Source organism: Chaetura pelagica, unplaced genomic scaffold (genome assembly GCF_000747805.2).
Source record: "Chaetura pelagica isolate M959 unplaced genomic scaffold, ChaPel_1.0 scaffold235, whole genome shotgun sequence".
NCBI lineage: Eukaryota > Metazoa > Chordata > Aves > Apodiformes > Apodidae > Chaetura > Chaetura pelagica.
Genome location: NW_009953215.1, coordinates 1,890,123 through 1,906,101, shown reverse-complemented (window position 1 = coordinate 1,906,101; position 15,979 = coordinate 1,890,123). Strand labels below are relative to the sequence as shown.

At 38.4% G+C, this 15,979-nt stretch overlaps 2 protein-coding genes across 4 annotated transcripts in view; one reads left to right on the top strand and one right to left on the bottom strand.

Annotated features, from left to right (window-relative positions):
- The window catches only part of GPR137B (G protein-coupled receptor 137B), a 27,145-nt gene extending 20,350 nt beyond the window's left edge, over positions 1 to 6,795 (top strand). For 2 of the 3 annotated variants that reach the window (XM_009997585.1, XM_009997586.1), the window contains 4 exons: positions 123 to 272; positions 1,978 to 2,106; positions 5,008 to 5,132; positions 6,195 to 6,795. In XM_009997585.1, coding sequence (XP_009995887.1) covers positions 123 to 272; positions 1,978 to 2,106; positions 5,008 to 5,132; positions 6,195 to 6,306 — 516 coding nt within the window. In that variant the 3' untranslated portion in view covers positions 6,307 to 6,795. The remainder of the gene's footprint in view (positions 1 to 122; positions 273 to 1,977; positions 2,107 to 5,007; positions 5,133 to 6,194) is intronic. The other variant, XM_009997587.1, reaches the window with a different exon arrangement.
- Positions 6,796 to 12,183: 5,388 nt separating this feature from the next.
- ERO1LB (ERO1-like beta (S. cerevisiae)) overlaps positions 12,184 to 15,979 on the bottom strand; it is a 34,010-nt gene continuing 30,214 nt past the window's right edge. The window contains 3 exon segments of the mRNA XM_009997599.1: positions 12,184 to 12,566; positions 13,415 to 13,548; positions 14,976 to 15,062. Coding sequence (XP_009995901.1) covers positions 12,506 to 12,566; positions 13,415 to 13,548; positions 14,976 to 15,062 — 282 coding nt within the window. The 3' untranslated portion in view covers positions 12,184 to 12,505.

Here is a 15,979-nt window from a genome sequence, read left to right as displayed (position 1 = left end):
GGGAAAGAGGAAGTCAGTTGCATCAGGCAGAGTAGCATGACAACCCTCAAAGTCCATGCAAAACAGTGTTCTTATCAACTGCCCTTATGAATAGTAATAACCTGTGTTTAAATCTCTTCCAGGGCTCATCTGTCTGTCAGGTGACAAGCATAGGAGTGACTGTTATACTACTTTATACCTCACGGGCCTGTTACAACTTGTTCATCTTATCATTTTCCCAAACCAAGAAAGTCAATTCTTTTGATTATGATTGGTACAACGTATCAGATCAGGCAAGTATGAAAATAATTTGCTAACAAGAAAAACTCATTCTGTATGTGATGGCTGATTTACTAAATGGTATGATAATATAAATTAATATATTAAAATCCTTTTTTTTTTTCTTTTATTCAATGCACTAAGATTGTTTTGCTCCAGGAATACAAATTTCTAGTAATTTCAGCATAAGGAGGAAAAAAACCCCAATGCTCAAAGAAAGAAGAGAGCAGAGCAAAGCTCCTTCCTCTGCTTTGAAGCATGTAGTTAGGTCCCAGTAGTTTTCCAGCTCTGTCAAGGCTGGGAAAAATGGCAGGCATGGGTCTGGACCACGAGCACATTTTGTGCTCAAAGTCTTCAACACATGTTGTCTCCCCACCTCTCAAGAAGAACCTGCAGACCAAAAGCAGTGTTTCCAGCCATGCGAGGACCTTGCACTGCCAGGGTGGCCAAGCAAACCTGGAGCCATTAGCAGAGTTCTGTTGAGCAGCAGATGAAATTCTAAATAAGAAGTAGGTAAACAGTAGGGTAGGATTGCCCAGAGGAGCTCAGTAAGAGTGAATGGAGTAGGATGTGTCAAGGGACTGCTAATCAACCCTGCTGCAGGGATGAGAGGAGGAGTGCAGCTAGGTGGTGCCACTCTGTGTAATTAGAAGAGAGGTTTTAGGCAGAAGGGTGCTGGGGCGTGATTCATCTTCAGAATGGAACATTTGCCCTCCTGCTGTTGGGGCCTGGAGTGTTGCTGCTACTGCCCCCTTGCAGGGGCACTTCTTGTGCTGACTTCTGCAGTCTGGAGTAACGGGCTGGAATTTTTTGGCCAGAATATTTGGCCCTATTTCCCCTTTGGAGGCAGGAGGGGATCTCCGTTCATAGGGGGCTCCATGGAATTATTTAAACCTTAGGTCACTACTACTGATGAACATCTGATCTGACTTGTGACATTAGAGTTGCTTGGATTTGGGGGTAAATTATCTGAGCCATATGTAAAGAGCCTGAGAACTAAGGAGGAGGCACTCAAATTGGTAACAGAAACGAGAGTCACTTTTAAAGGCACAACCCAATGTTTGCACTGTGGCATTGCTACAGGTCACCTGTCAAAAGCATTCGCCTTTTCTCTTCTGTACAAAACACATGAAATGACAGGATTTTCCCTCTGCTATTATGGTGAATGGTGGAGGGGAAACTTAAAAGAGGAGTTCAAAGCTAATGCTAGAAGAACAGCACGGCTATGTGCACCAATTTGAAGGGATCCAAGCCTTCATTTTTAAAAGTTAGGTTGCTAGCAATGCCCTTGAAGACCTGGACATTGATTGTTCCTTCATTTATTACTCCTGGCTAAAAAGGACTGGAAAAATAGTTTCTCATTACCTCAATTTGATGACTCAATCAAATGGATGCTTGCCAGGCTCTTAAGACTGGAAAGGGCCCTGCATTACACTTCTATTTTGCTGCAAAAAAAGATAAGAGGAGGGCAGAAGAAAGATTAGAGGGGAGTCGTGTACCCAACAAGATAGAATATTGATTTTTTAATTATTATTTTTTTTAGTATGCCTTGAATTATTAGCCAGGCTAATCTGGCTTTACTTGAAGTTCCTGGCAGTGTTGTCAGGCATTTCAGCCATTTAAATATAGGTCTTCATAAAAATACATGTAGCCTCTTGCACCTTCTATGTGAGCTGCCATCTTTTTTTTAAAACACTTTTCTCTTTGACTTTTCAACAGGCAGATCTCAGATGTCAGTTGGGAGATGCAGGCTACATAGTGTTTGGTGTGATCCTTTTCATCTGGGAGCTCTTGCCTACTTCCTTGGTTGTGTATTTCTTCCGTGTCCGAAACCCTACGAAAGATCTAGTAAGTGGAACTTTTTGTGTATTTGTTAGTGCAATGTCCAAGCAGGCCTGGAGGGCTCAGCTTCTGAGGAAGTTTGCTTCTTTCTGTTTTGACTTCTTTTTTTCAACGTGTCCTTGGCAGAATAAAAGCACTGCAAACTTCCCACTTTATACTGAGTGCTCCTGAGAGAAACTCAACATATTTACCCAGAAGGAAGAGTGTTTCTCAGGCAGTTTACCTTAAAAGTCAGAAACCTTCTTAAATGTAGGGACATCTTCCCTTTAGGTTAATATGGTGCTTCACTGAAGTCAGTGGAAAAGGAGTTTGTTATCCAAAATTGGGATCTTTCATCACATAGCAGTGAAGATGGTTGTGTGCTAAGTGTTGGATGGCATCTATTCAATAATGGATTGATTTCTTTCAGCTCTGTACCCTTTGAATTGTTTCCATGTCAAAGACTGATGGCCGCAATAAGCACTTGCTGACATTTCTGTTTGATCTTTCAGCAGAGATTAATGTGTGAGTTGTAAGGTTAATTCCCTGTAATTATCCTTAATATCTAGGTAGTTAATAGATGGACAAGCATCTTTTTACAGCTATAGGCAACATTTCCAGGTTAGCATAGGAGGGAACATCAGCTCTGCACTACAGTTTCTGAGGTAGTATCTCTCTGGCTCTGTAGGCCAAGCCAAACCAAGACTAATAATCCCCAGGAAAGATGTGAATGGTAAATTCACAAGTGAGAGAAGCAATTAGTAGAGTAACTTTTTAGGGAAGGTGTTAGGTTTTATTCTCACATGCAGATCTCAGAGACAATGATAAAGCCAAGCTGAACAAGGAAGTAACAAATCCCCGTCTGTATAAGCCCTTCTTACTGGTCACCTGTGATATCTGACATCACACTAAGAAACCCTGTAGGACCCCAGTGTCCATCCCACACCACCAAAAAAAATCTCAGCCTCACTCCTGCTTAGGAGTTAGCCAGCACAACTGTAAAGAGAAGAAATGCTTCAAAGTACAGTTGGATGGTGCTGCTCTTCTCAGAAGTGACCTCAGAGAGATTTAATTTTATTTAAAGTGAATTTAGTAAGGCTAGACCTAGTGGTCAAGTTTGGATAGTGTGGGAGAGATTCACAAAAGAATGAAAATTAAGGGATGTGGCCTAGTCTCTCCTCTCAAAAAGCTGCTCACAAAAATACTTGGAATCCTACTCAAATCAGAGTTCAAATGGAGTCAAACAGGCAACATTGTCTGTCACACATCAAAGAGCACTGCAGTAGCAAATGTAACATATTTTTGTATTGTGATTTGCAGGAAGCCTAAACTTCATAAAGATAAAGATTTCAGAAGAGCCAATCAGTGTGTCACTGCTTCTTTTATGGGTACCTTTTTTTAGGATAGACATTTTCTGTGACAGTGGATAGGTAATATATGGATTTTTTCCTACATAAGACAAATATTTATGCTAAACAATATCATGGTAAGAGGAAAACTTGAGACAACAATGTTGGAAAGAAACAAATAATTAAGAGACACTGTAGGAAGGCAAAATTGTAGTTCAGGGCAAGTATGCCACAAGAGGGAGACCAAGGGCCACAGGACTTCAGTGTGTTCAGTTAGGTGGTACAGCAGTTAAGTATCAAATACAGTCAATGGTGGAAAATACTCGGCTGGAAAGCATAGGGTCAGAATTAATCAAATCCTGTTTTAGTAAAAACATCTTAACAACAACTCTGGTTTAGTAAAAATAATAATAATAAAGTTTTTAATTTTTTATATGGAACAATCTCAGTAAGTCATTGTTCTTTGGGCTTACACTTCATTCAAGACTTCAGAGACAAAAAGTCTGGGTGGAGGCCGCCTGCCTTCAGCGCCCCTCCACGGGCCATTACAGCCTGGAATGAGCTGTTTGCTTTGGTGCTGACACAGGGTAACTGCCATGCATGGTCCTTTGCCTTCCCATACCTTCAGCCAGGCAAATGTTGGAAATGGGGAGATGACAGAGATGGAGCTATTTTAATCCATCTTTGTCAAAATTATTTAATGTTTGTAACACAGGGGGACGTGAAATTGCTCTCCTGCTTAAGGCCAAGGCTAAGATGTCATCCTGACAGGTGATGATGAATCAGGTGCAGGGAACCCTCTTCCCTGGGCACGGAAGCAGTGGATCAGTGGAAGAGGCTCACCTGGGTCCTAGATGTCCTTTTGCACTGTTTCCAGAATCAGGCTGCGCTTTTGAGTCTTGTCTGTTTTCTGTTTTGATTCATAGGGAACTAAAAGCAAAATGCTTTGTAAATGAAGGACTTACATGTACTCCCCTTTCCCTATTTTATCAATGGACTTTTCCATGGGATTTGACCCCTGCAGCACTGTAGGATAGATACAGAAATTGCTCAGAGAGGTTTTAAGGGGCTTTTCAGCTGTGGTTTCATTAAGAAGGGTACCAAGATTCAGTAGGATCAGTTCCTGAGACAAAGTTGGTAACACACCAGGAGGGAGGGTTACAAATGTGGAAGGCAAAAGCCAATCTCTTTAGGTGTTTCATATCCTTCAGCTCCTCAGCTGCTTCCCTGCTGCTCACTTCAAGTCAGTCAGCTGGCTAAAAGCTAAAACTATCCAGGATGGACAGGAATTCAGCAGACAAGTTAAATGCATAAAGGAGGTGGTTTCAAAAATGGGTTGTATCTTTTAGGTAGAGGAGGGAAAAGGAAAAGCCATTAAGATCAGTAGAATATTACTACACTGGTGGGAAAAAAAACAGAAAATGCAAAAAAATATTTGTATTGTTTACAGCAAATGTAAAGTTGCCTGTTTTATTTTTGGAAGCCAGGAGGTAAACCCACAGTGACATCTTTTAGAAGTCAGGCACCAAGCAGCTTTTCTATTTGTTGCAACTACTGACTGAGGTTTCCCTTCCCTCAGGCCAACGCAGGAATGGTCCCAAGCCATGGCTTCAGTCCTAGATCCTACTTCTTTGACAATCCTCGCAGATATGACAGCGATGATGATCTAGCATGGAATATTGCACCACAGGGGGCACAGGGCAGGTGAGACACAGAAGAGAACTACTTGCTTCTGGTAACAGAAACTGGAGAACTACTACAGAACACTACTGTAAATTGTCTAGCTGAAATTGTTGCATACATTCCATGGGGTGAGGGGAAGCAAAGGGGGAAGCTGAAGTGGAAAGGCAGCACTGAGTGACTGTAGCAATCCAAGGGCTCCATAGAGACTCCAAGGTCACAAGAATGAAAATGGTTACATGATTTAGAATCATACAGTCATTTTGGTTAGAAAAGACCTTTCAGATCAAGTCCAACTGTTAACCTAGCATTACCGAGCTCCCCACTAAACCATATCCCTGAAAGACTTTAGAGTTTGAGAATCATAAAAGCATACTGCTCTTTGAAAAACTCAGGTCAGATCTTTGGGTTGCGTTTAACCCTCCATTTCTTCCAAGAGTGGCCTAAGAAGTGCCTCCCTGTCGTGCAGGGAAAAGCGCAACAGTGCAGGCAGCAGCCTGTGACAGTGGCAGTGAGAAGCCTCTCAGCTTAGGTTGCCCTGTAACATGGCTAAATGTCTTGGGGTTTACCTGAACTAAAGGGGGTATTTGCTTTTCCACTGAAAAGCTGAAAATGCTGAAAGCCCATATTAATCTACCTAGCTGTCAAAATCCCACACAACTCAGAACTGGGTTTCTCAGTGCAACTATGAGCTTTAGGTAACGAGTCCCTTTCCAGGAAGGAGCAGTTCACAGCAAGAATGGTAGCACCCAAAGTGGAGAAGGAAAGGTGCTGCCAGGACACCATCCTGCCCTGAAAGGAGAAGGCTACCCCATGTGTTACTCCTTTGCTTCTTCCTGTATCTACAGTATGCTAGTAGCACATCAGTGTAATCAGTCACCTTCAAATGAAGGCTAACTTGCTGGCCCTAGATCTCATACCCATATCTAGCTTTTGCCACTGCCTGAACCCCTGGTCGGGTTTTATTTCATCTTGGCAATTCAGCATGAGAACTACATCTCCATGATTGCATTTTGCATATATTCACTAACAAGGTAGCTGCAGAACCAACCTGCCAGTCACTCACTCTTCTGTCTTCTTTTTAAGTTTCTCTCCAGACTACTACGACTGGGGACACCAGCACAACAGCTTCATGGCTTACATAGGATCCCTCCAACAAGACCCAGCACTGGACACAGACCGGCCAAGCCCTATATAACTTCAATCAACTGCAGCATTTTAGGACATTCCAATATTAAAACAAGTATTCTGAAAAAGCAGTTTTTCTTCACCTTTTGGTTTTTAGAAGTGTTCCTATGCACAGATAAATGAAGAACTTGTCTTTGCCATGAGCTTTTCGTAGTTCAAGGAGAAGTATAAGCTAATCATTTAAACTTTGAAGACTGTTCTAATTAATACCTTCTTCTGAGCCATGGTATTTCTGGCTTTGAATAGAGTTGTTAGAGGGTATAATTTAATAATTTAATGCTCATTTTAAAAGAGCAAATTTCATGAAGTGAAATGGCATAATTATTTTCTAAGTATTTTTATTTTTACACTGTGTATTAGCTTATGAATAGATAATTATGATGAATATACTGTAAACACATGAATGGGTTGTTCAAATGCATGACAGTAGCAATTCTTACTTGCACATAAAAGCCTGTAAGGAAAACATATCAACCTGATTAAATACTGTCTTTTCAAGTTATTGTTACAATCTCAGAGCACAATTTACTTTGGATCATCACTGTTTACTCTATATGACAAGATGGCTGGAGGCTAAAAATCATCTATACTCATGCTATGATCTCACAACACACTGTATTCTTCTAAGAAAGTAAACTTGTACCTTCTCAGCAGCTATATATAGGGACAGTCTCAGACAGTAGAGATGGGCATCTGCTCTGGCTGGCACACTGAACTGCAAAACAGGCTGAAAATTTGAAAAATTTAAGTTATGTGATCTCTGTCAATCAGTTGTCTCTCTCTATTATATAGAAGAATAAGTCAAATACTTAGCCAGGGAGATGGATACATCTATCAGCACTTATTTATTTAATAAAAACCTAGGAAGTGCAGCCTGGGAATAGAACAAGAGCAAGGAATACATAAAGCAGAAAAACCTCCAGTGGACCTAGAGGATAAATTCTGCATAACTAGCAGAAGGTCAGCCAAGTTGCGCTTTAGCCTTGTATCCTCAGCAATAAAATGTGTTGGTTTGTGGTGGACATGATGCGTAAATACCACTGTGATACATGACATTTGCACATAGTAAGTGTAAAATTAATGAATACTAATCTGCATTTGGGCAGGAACCCCAACTCTACTTCAGGACTTTTTATTGTGCCCAGTACTGACTGGTGTGCTCTGCTGTGAAGAGCTCTGCACTCCCAGCATCTCTTTCTCCTTCCCCACATGAACCAAATACTGTAACTCAATCGACATTGCCCTAGGAGAAAAACGTATTTCTTATAGTAAATTTTACTTTCATGGAATAAGCTAATTTTGAGGAGTACTACAGAATCCCCAAATGGTGGACAGGCTTAATGTTTTCATCATAGTCTATTTCAGGGATCACAAGAAGTAGATTATTCTCATATGTGTTTCACAGAGGATATACAGGGAATAAAGAGGGGATGGGGAACAGATCTCATCAGGTCTGCTTGGAAGCCACAACCACAGTAGTGGAACACATATGCCAAGTCTTCCACAGGGCCTTTGATTTTTGGGACCTTTGTGGTAAAATCAAAGCACGAGCCTTGCCTCTGGCAGACCCTGCCAACTGTTTGCCCTCCAGAACTTCCATTAGTTTCTTCACATCTTCCCGAATGTTCATGGAAGAAAACAAGCCAATTAAACAATCATCCAGAGATTAAAAGAGGTGCCACAGGGTTGGGAGAATAACAGGAATTTTATTAAACCTTTTGGTGTTCTGCAATCATGTTTGTACAAAATCGCCTGAAGATCTAGTGCAAGAAAAGTCTGCAGGTATTACATTTTTTTTCACAGTAGCTACAGCTGCACAGCAAGAATTTAGCTATGAGAATGCTGCATTTAAAACAAGCTTAATCCCTATGCCACAGTATGCATGCAGAAAAGTGAAAGTACAAAGTGTCTATAACCAATCACAGTCATCAATTAAATACTCTCAGACACAGGAGATTTAAAACAACAGCGGGAAAACTAAGGTCTTCATATTTAAATTAAATTACTATAATTAACTATAAGTATAATTTCCTGTGTAACAGGTACTTACCCACCTAAACTGAGGATGAAAAACATGTATCAAATTTTTAGTAAGATAATTTGTTAGAAATACATACATAGAATTAAACAGAGAGCTGCAGAATCCCTTTAGGGGCAATAATTGCACCTGAAGAGCCAGAAAAATATTTATAAAATTAATTTATAAGCTATTCTGAGAATGGGATAGATTGGACCAAACTTCATTTCAAAATGAACCTTTTTGCCTTAAGTCCAATTGTTTTACACAGTGCTAATTTTGGCCATATTCATACAGAAACGCTGTAATTCTGCCATGTGAATTGCTGATGTGTTGACACGGTACAATGGACTGTGAGCAACAGCAGGTGAACAATTACATTCATCTTTTGAACAGAATTGAAGTGAGAATGAAAGCCTGCTCATCAACTTAAGGTTAGGTGACTGGCATCTAAATAATTTACATTACATAATTTCTACCACATGTGGTTGAAAGGTAAATTAAATTAAAAGTAAACCATAAAAAATTCAAATGAAAACCCAAAAATTACATTCACAAAAATAGTTGTAGCAGAAAATATTTTAATTTGCATTTTATAGATTCAAACATAGCAAAGATTCCTAAGTGTTTAGATCTCAGTAAGCAGTTCCAACACTGAGTCTGATTTTAATAAATATTACATTTTAATTGGCTAGCTATATGGAGGAGTTGTAAAGTGATGAATTGCCGATTGCTACTTTATAAACATAAGCATCTAGATTATTTACAACATATTACAGTTCATTTCCCAGAAAAGCACAAAGCAAGGTCAGATAAAAGCAACCCAACCATCAAAACAACAACTCAAGAAAGTGTGGCACAGTGTATTTCATGCACATACAATGACATAGAGCACAAATCATCAGCTGAAGTAGGAAAACACTTTTGTTATTTCCTCTTACACAAGTGTCTATATTTTACTGTCTTAAATCTATATTCTCACCCTCCTCCTCGGGCACTGAAGAGCAACTTGTTCACCAACAGTGCCCTACACATTTTACCTATGCAGTTTGCACCAAGTCTTTTTTAACATTCCATGTAAGTCTTCATTACTTGGGAAAAAAATACGCATTTTTGTCTTTGTCTTCTAACTACCTCTAGGGTACAATCATTGTGTCATTTGTACAAGGAAATGTACTTTCACTGTGAAATGAAGAGCAGACAATGTTGACAAGCTGATCTCCAACAGGGAGCAAGAATTTAAAATACTTTACAGGTCACAGACAGTGTCACTAACCTTATTCTTTAGTATAAAACAGATCTGTAAATCTTGTAAAATTTAATTTAACATATAAACAACTAAGTCATCTGACTCCCATGGCAAAACTTCATAGGCAGCATAGTCACAGAATGTACATAGAATACAGTAAAAAAGATGGTGACAGGAAAATTGTCTAGATTTTTAACAGGAAAAATCTTCTGTCCTATTTCTACAATGACAGTGAAATGAAATTCCTCCAGATTTGATCTACCACATGAGATGCACATTCAAATGCAACAGAACTTCCCTGTACACAGAATTTGCTGTTCAGTTGCATTCCTGTGTTTTCATGACAAAAGAAAACACAAAAAGCTTCCCACTATGTCCTTTCCCAACGGTATTAACCTTGCCTGCACTGTGCCAAATGAGGGTTGCAAGGAGCAGGTGTCCAGGATCTGCATGCCTGAATCTCTCACCTGTCCCATCAGGAAGTGCATGACACTAGCATGAGATGCTGCTTCAGTGTCCATAGATTTTAGCCAGGCACAAGTGGAAAAAAAATAAAAATAGCAAGTTGCATCCCCAGAAGAAAGTTGGAAGCAATTCACTTTCCCCACAAAGCAAGGGGGAAAAGGGAAGAAACAATTCTGAGACTTAAGTTCCTTCCTGGGGCAGCACAGACAACACAATTTATTTTCACCTAGGAAATCTTGCCTAAAGCTTTAGACACTATAATAACACAGATAAATGCCAGCTATACAACATTCTTCACACAAGTAAGCCTACAGGTTCTAGCCCTCGCAGGCCAATCCAAAAGGTAAAGAATTAATGGCCAATTGAAAAATCACAATTTTTCAATATATATATGATTAGTCTGAAGATTTAGATACTCCGGGTGCAACTCATTTACCAAACACAGATGTTCACATCTGATAGTTACCTAGATTCCCACTTCAATTTAATGGAGAAAAATAAAGCTAGGGTACATACCACCGCATCCTAGGGTATATAATACAGAGCTCAGAACAGGCCAGACGAACCCACCTAGAAATCAGCAGCCCTTCTCCATTAACCAGAAAAAGGAAGCCTGTGGTGACTTGCTCAGACATGTGTGCCCACAGGCAAAAGAGGCGGCTGGGTAAGAGCATAACACCACCAGACTGGCATCAGCTTTCTCTAACAGCACAGTAAATTATCGAAAAGGCTTAAACAGGAAGGTAAGACTGGATACCAGTTCATGGCCAATTTGTGCAAGTACCACCAAAACTTTGTGGGATTTGAGGTTGTTTTGGAGTTGCCCCCCCTCCCCCCTTTTTTTTTTTTTTTTCTTCTTTTAATCTTTCATTTAGCTTATCTGACTTTGACTCAAGAGAGTTTGCTTTCTTGAGAAACAGTATTTCTTTAATAGCAGGTGTCAGCTCCTAGGATAGTCTCTCATTTCCAGGCAGGGAGAAATCTGAGGCTACTCTGGAAACAAAGGACACAGAGCATAATCCAGCTTTCAGAAAATCCCAGCTGTAAAGGACCACATTATGGAAGCCAATACAGTTACAATCAATTATATAAACAGGTCACTAAGTATCTGGTAGGGTGAAAAATGTTTAAGAGCACTTCATTTTGTGAAGATGTACTTTTAAAAACATGAGATGCATCTACACTGCACCAGGACTTCCTACATCCGTAACTCCTAACTTCACTTTGAAACATGCTGGTTTAAAAAAATTATTACTTCATTTAAATTTAAACCAGTATTTGGTTGCTACTAATCAGTAATGCTGTTTCTGAATTCTGTTTTGGACAATGATGAGTTATCATTGAAATTTGTGGACAATGATACACAAATTATTTCTTATTCTATGAAAGTTCTGTTATTAACATACCCGTTTTATTAAGCTGAATATCCTTTTAAAGAAGATACAGTTAGGGATTGCATAGATAGAATATGCAGTATTAAATATCAGTGTGATTATGAATTTTAAAAAGCATCTTTTTTAAAAGTGACTACAAAAACAAGTCCTTCATTTTTGCACTGACCTTTCAATATAGCACTGAAACATAACCCATAAAAAGCAAACCTATTACCACATCTCAAATATTGTAAATGTGCTATTTTAACATTTTAGATGTTAAAAAGACTATTTCTGGAAGCTGAACTTGTGATTACAATCTAGAAAATGGACTAGATGCAAATTTGATTGGCAGAGGCTTTTCAGCTAGCAGCATTCCACTAACCATCTCCCCTAGCCCTTACCCCCACTCAAATGCAGTGAAGTGAAGGGGCTGCAGAAAAGTCACTTCCAGCTGTGCTGCATCAGAGACAAAGTAGCTATTTAAATAAAAAAATAAATCAGAAAAGCAGCACCTAAGGAAAAAAAATGTTGATATCAGCATGATGCAAAGGAGTTCAGAATGAAATAAAATTTTCTGCTCAGTGAATTTCCTATTTTTAAGTAAGTTTCATTATTAGAATAAGAAGTCAGAACTCAACAAGAGCCGTATTTCCTTTTCTGTTTTTTTCTCTTTTATCCAGCCAGAATCAGCATACCCAATCCTCAGAACACACTGGAGCTCAGTATTGAGGAAAGGTAAGAGGTGGACCACCTCTCTCAGGACAGGCAAAGTCAGGGTGGAGGAACACATGTTTTCATATAAAACAACTGTCTCAAAAAGACAAGGAAATAAAGAAAACACATGAAGTTTCATTACAACAGAATTGTGAGCAGAGAACTTGAAAAATAAACAGATCAGCATAATTTACACATTTAAAAACTATATATTTCATTCATAAATATCTTTTCTAATTAATAACCATTCCTAGTTGAAACATAAATATCCAAGTTGGTATTTGATTTTACATTTTATCAGTTCGTGTGAGTCCTGTAAGGATCAGTTCCTTCTGCTCAGCACAGTTCTGTGAATGGTCTTCCCTCCTGGGTTGTGCAAAGGCCTTCATTACCTAGTTCGCTGCAACAGAACTTTAAAATTCTGCAACTCCCTTATACTTGTGGAAAGCCTGTAAAACCAAAACCCTGTAAGTGTTAGAAGTCAACTGTGAAAGAGAAGTGCAAATCATCATCTCATACTTGGGGCTTTTTGTTTCTTTTTTAAAACACAATTCTGTTCCAAAGATTAACAAAGATACGTTAAAAAAAATCTACTATCTGACTCTCCATTATATTTACATAATATATCACAGGTTTAGATATATTTTAAAGTTTAGATATATTTTAAATTCTCCCAACTTCATTAAACATCTAAAGAAGACCAGATGCCATATTCAAGACCTGAAGAACTAGCATGATGAACAAAGCAAGTCCTACACATCTTTTGAAGTTGTTAAAATGCTTTGTTTCACCACTTGAACAGCATAAATTGTTGCTGTTTTCAAAAAACGAAATTTTTAACAAAAATAATCACATCATACACAAAAATACAAAAGCCTAAAGGCTAAATGACAGTGTGAAAAAGTCTCCAAGTATTTTTCTTCCTTTTCACTATTTCTGATGTACACACATTTAAATTAGAAATAATAAAAATGTAGTAAACCTCTACTTAGTGTCCAAAACTGAAAAGACATACCCAAATTCTAATGCTTAAGACTGTTGGACACTTAAATGCAGCTTTCACAGGATGGAACTTCTTGGATTTGAGATAGTTGAACTGAATCCCAACACACAATAATGACCTAGACTAACTATCAGCCACATACTCAGTTTTATGGCATTACATTTATCAATATCACTAGTAATAATTCAGCTGTTAAAAGGTACAGCTACATGTACAGTACCATCTTTCCACAGACCTTGAGTGTTAATGCTGATGTTTTATGTATTTTCTACTATAAAAATGATAAAATCTTACCTTCCAAAAGCATTTACAAGAGCAACTATTTCTTGACGTGTGAGTTGAAAACCTTTTGATGGGCTATTCTCAGGAAGGCTCTGAATTTCTTTCTCAGAAAACAAGATCTTCAGAGCAGTTCCTAAGCCTTGAGTCTACAAAAAAAGTACAGTGTTTTAAAATCAGCAAGATCACTCCTTTGAACTCTCAGTTTAAAAATTACTAATCCAGGCAAACTGTAGCACCAGTTCTTCTATATTGACACTCCCTCAACCCAAACAACTGCACACAAACCAGGACATGAATACAAATGCAAGCCATGAACTGTGTGCCAGGGTCAATCACTTATTTAAGAATGCATCTCCTCAGGTATACTTGCTCTTCATCTTCATGTTTTTAGTATCTTCCTTTCCCATCTCATTTCTTCTCAGTCACACCAGATGTGTATGACAACATGTCTCTTACCACACTTACAGCTCCCTCCCATCCCTTATCTTAGAGATGTCCAACTGCTCCAGGAACTGATGGATCACCTCTCTCCTTTTCCTTTCCCCTCTGCCCCCTCCCCAGTCAAACCAGGTTTTATTATGAGGTATGACAACACTTCTGCTTTTTCCACCCACAATCCCAGTGTCAGACATTGCAGTTTCAACCCCTATTTTCTATACAGAAATAGAACAGAAGAAGCCATTCTTATTTCCTCTTTTTATCAGGCCACAGAAACAACCACTGGATTTTGACAAAAAGCAGTTAGGGCTGGCTGCAATTTTATAGGCCAGGAAACCTGACCCTATTTCATTTTTTTGTGAGAAGGAAAAACCAGTAATAGATCAGAAGTATTAACTCGGACACGATAGGCAGAACTCCAGAAATTCAGCAGAGATGACCAAATTTTTGATGTTATAAAAATCTTTGAAAACTGAATCCTGGTAAGCTTAATGCTATACAGTAGAAGAGTGCAGTAGGCAACCCAAAGAAAGAACTATTTACAGCCTGGACTTAACATTAGTCTTGAGTTTTAAGATCTGGTTCTCAATAAAATAAAATAGATGTCCAGAAACAGAATTTCTTTCTCTCAGCTTTCAGCTTTACTGTGCACCTTTGTATTCAATTGCTGCCTTCTGCATAAATTGTGAGAACCTGAATTTCTTCTTTTTTCTTATGCCTCTATTTGTGGAGCGAAATCTTAAGTTGTTTTTTTCTAATAATTAACCAAGTGCTGTATTTCCAGGAAGGCTTCCCACAGGTGATTCTACAAGGCTCATCTCATCACAGAATACAGATAAGATATTGACTGCCAGTGAGACTTTGCTGTGAAGCATCTACTTTACATACAATTTTTCTGGAAAATACAAAATATACCTTTTAGTAAACTAAACAGCTGCTGACTAAACAAAATAAACATATTTAATTTGTTTAGCAGTCAACTAAACATGTCTATTTTTAATATATAGGTAAGGATATCAAAGACCAACCATGTGCAGGAAGTCCAAATGCTAAGAGGCATCCTGCCAAAAAGAAATACCTTGTTTGTTATCTTCTGACCTACCCCTGCCATTCACACACACACAATAAGCCATACCTGCAGTTTGCCCCAGAGCCTGCATTTATCACATCCAACACAATCCATTATGCGGGATATGTTCTTGAAATGCAATCTGAACTCTTCCTGTTAGATAAAAACAAAATTAAAAAGGTTAACTTAAAATACCTCTTAGCTTTACAAAGGCAGGTTAACTAATCTAGTACCAGTAGAATATAAATTCTCTATTACTAAAACTTAACAAAACCACTATGATATGTAGTCAGACTATAACAAAGGTCCATATAAACCCAGAATCTTGTTTCCAGCCACTGCTAATAGTTAATTTCTACTTAATAGTTAATTTCTACTAAAAAAACAAACCCAAAATCAAAGTACAGGACATTCAAAGTAATGCTTGGATCATACACACTGAATTTCTAAGAACTTGCTCAAAATTTTCTGAACTGTAACTACTGTATCTGTGTCCCTGCCCCATTTTCTTTCAATTATTCAAGTACCTTCTGAACCAACCTACCTTTCTGACAAACGGGCAAACAAGCCACAATTCACAAAAGACATTTCCTGTTCAAAGCTGTGGGTTAATTGTTGCTTTGCAGCTTCAGAGTGGAAGCAAGCATAGCACAGAACTAAATGATATTATCTCAGTTAGATATTAAGGTCAGAAAACACTAGCTGTGCTGATAAAACTACTGGTGCTTTTCTAATATAATTCTTTCTAATGCTGATGAAATTCCATACTATTACTGAAATATGAATTAAATGTGTAAATAAGTATCAAAACCAACCTGTATTACTCCAGCTGTGGAATTGTAGTGCATACCAGTCTGAACATAAGCACTTTAACCCTGGAAATTGCTAGGCAGTAACAAGGATTCACACTAAGTTCCCATGTCTAGGAATTATGTTTTACTAATGTTAAGTATAATATCATCTTACACTTTATTATACTCTATAAGTCATCTGGTTTTTAAGTAAAATTCCCTGGTTTGGTTTTGGTTCTGTTTTGGTTTTTTTCCCACATGCTTACGTAAAACAGACAC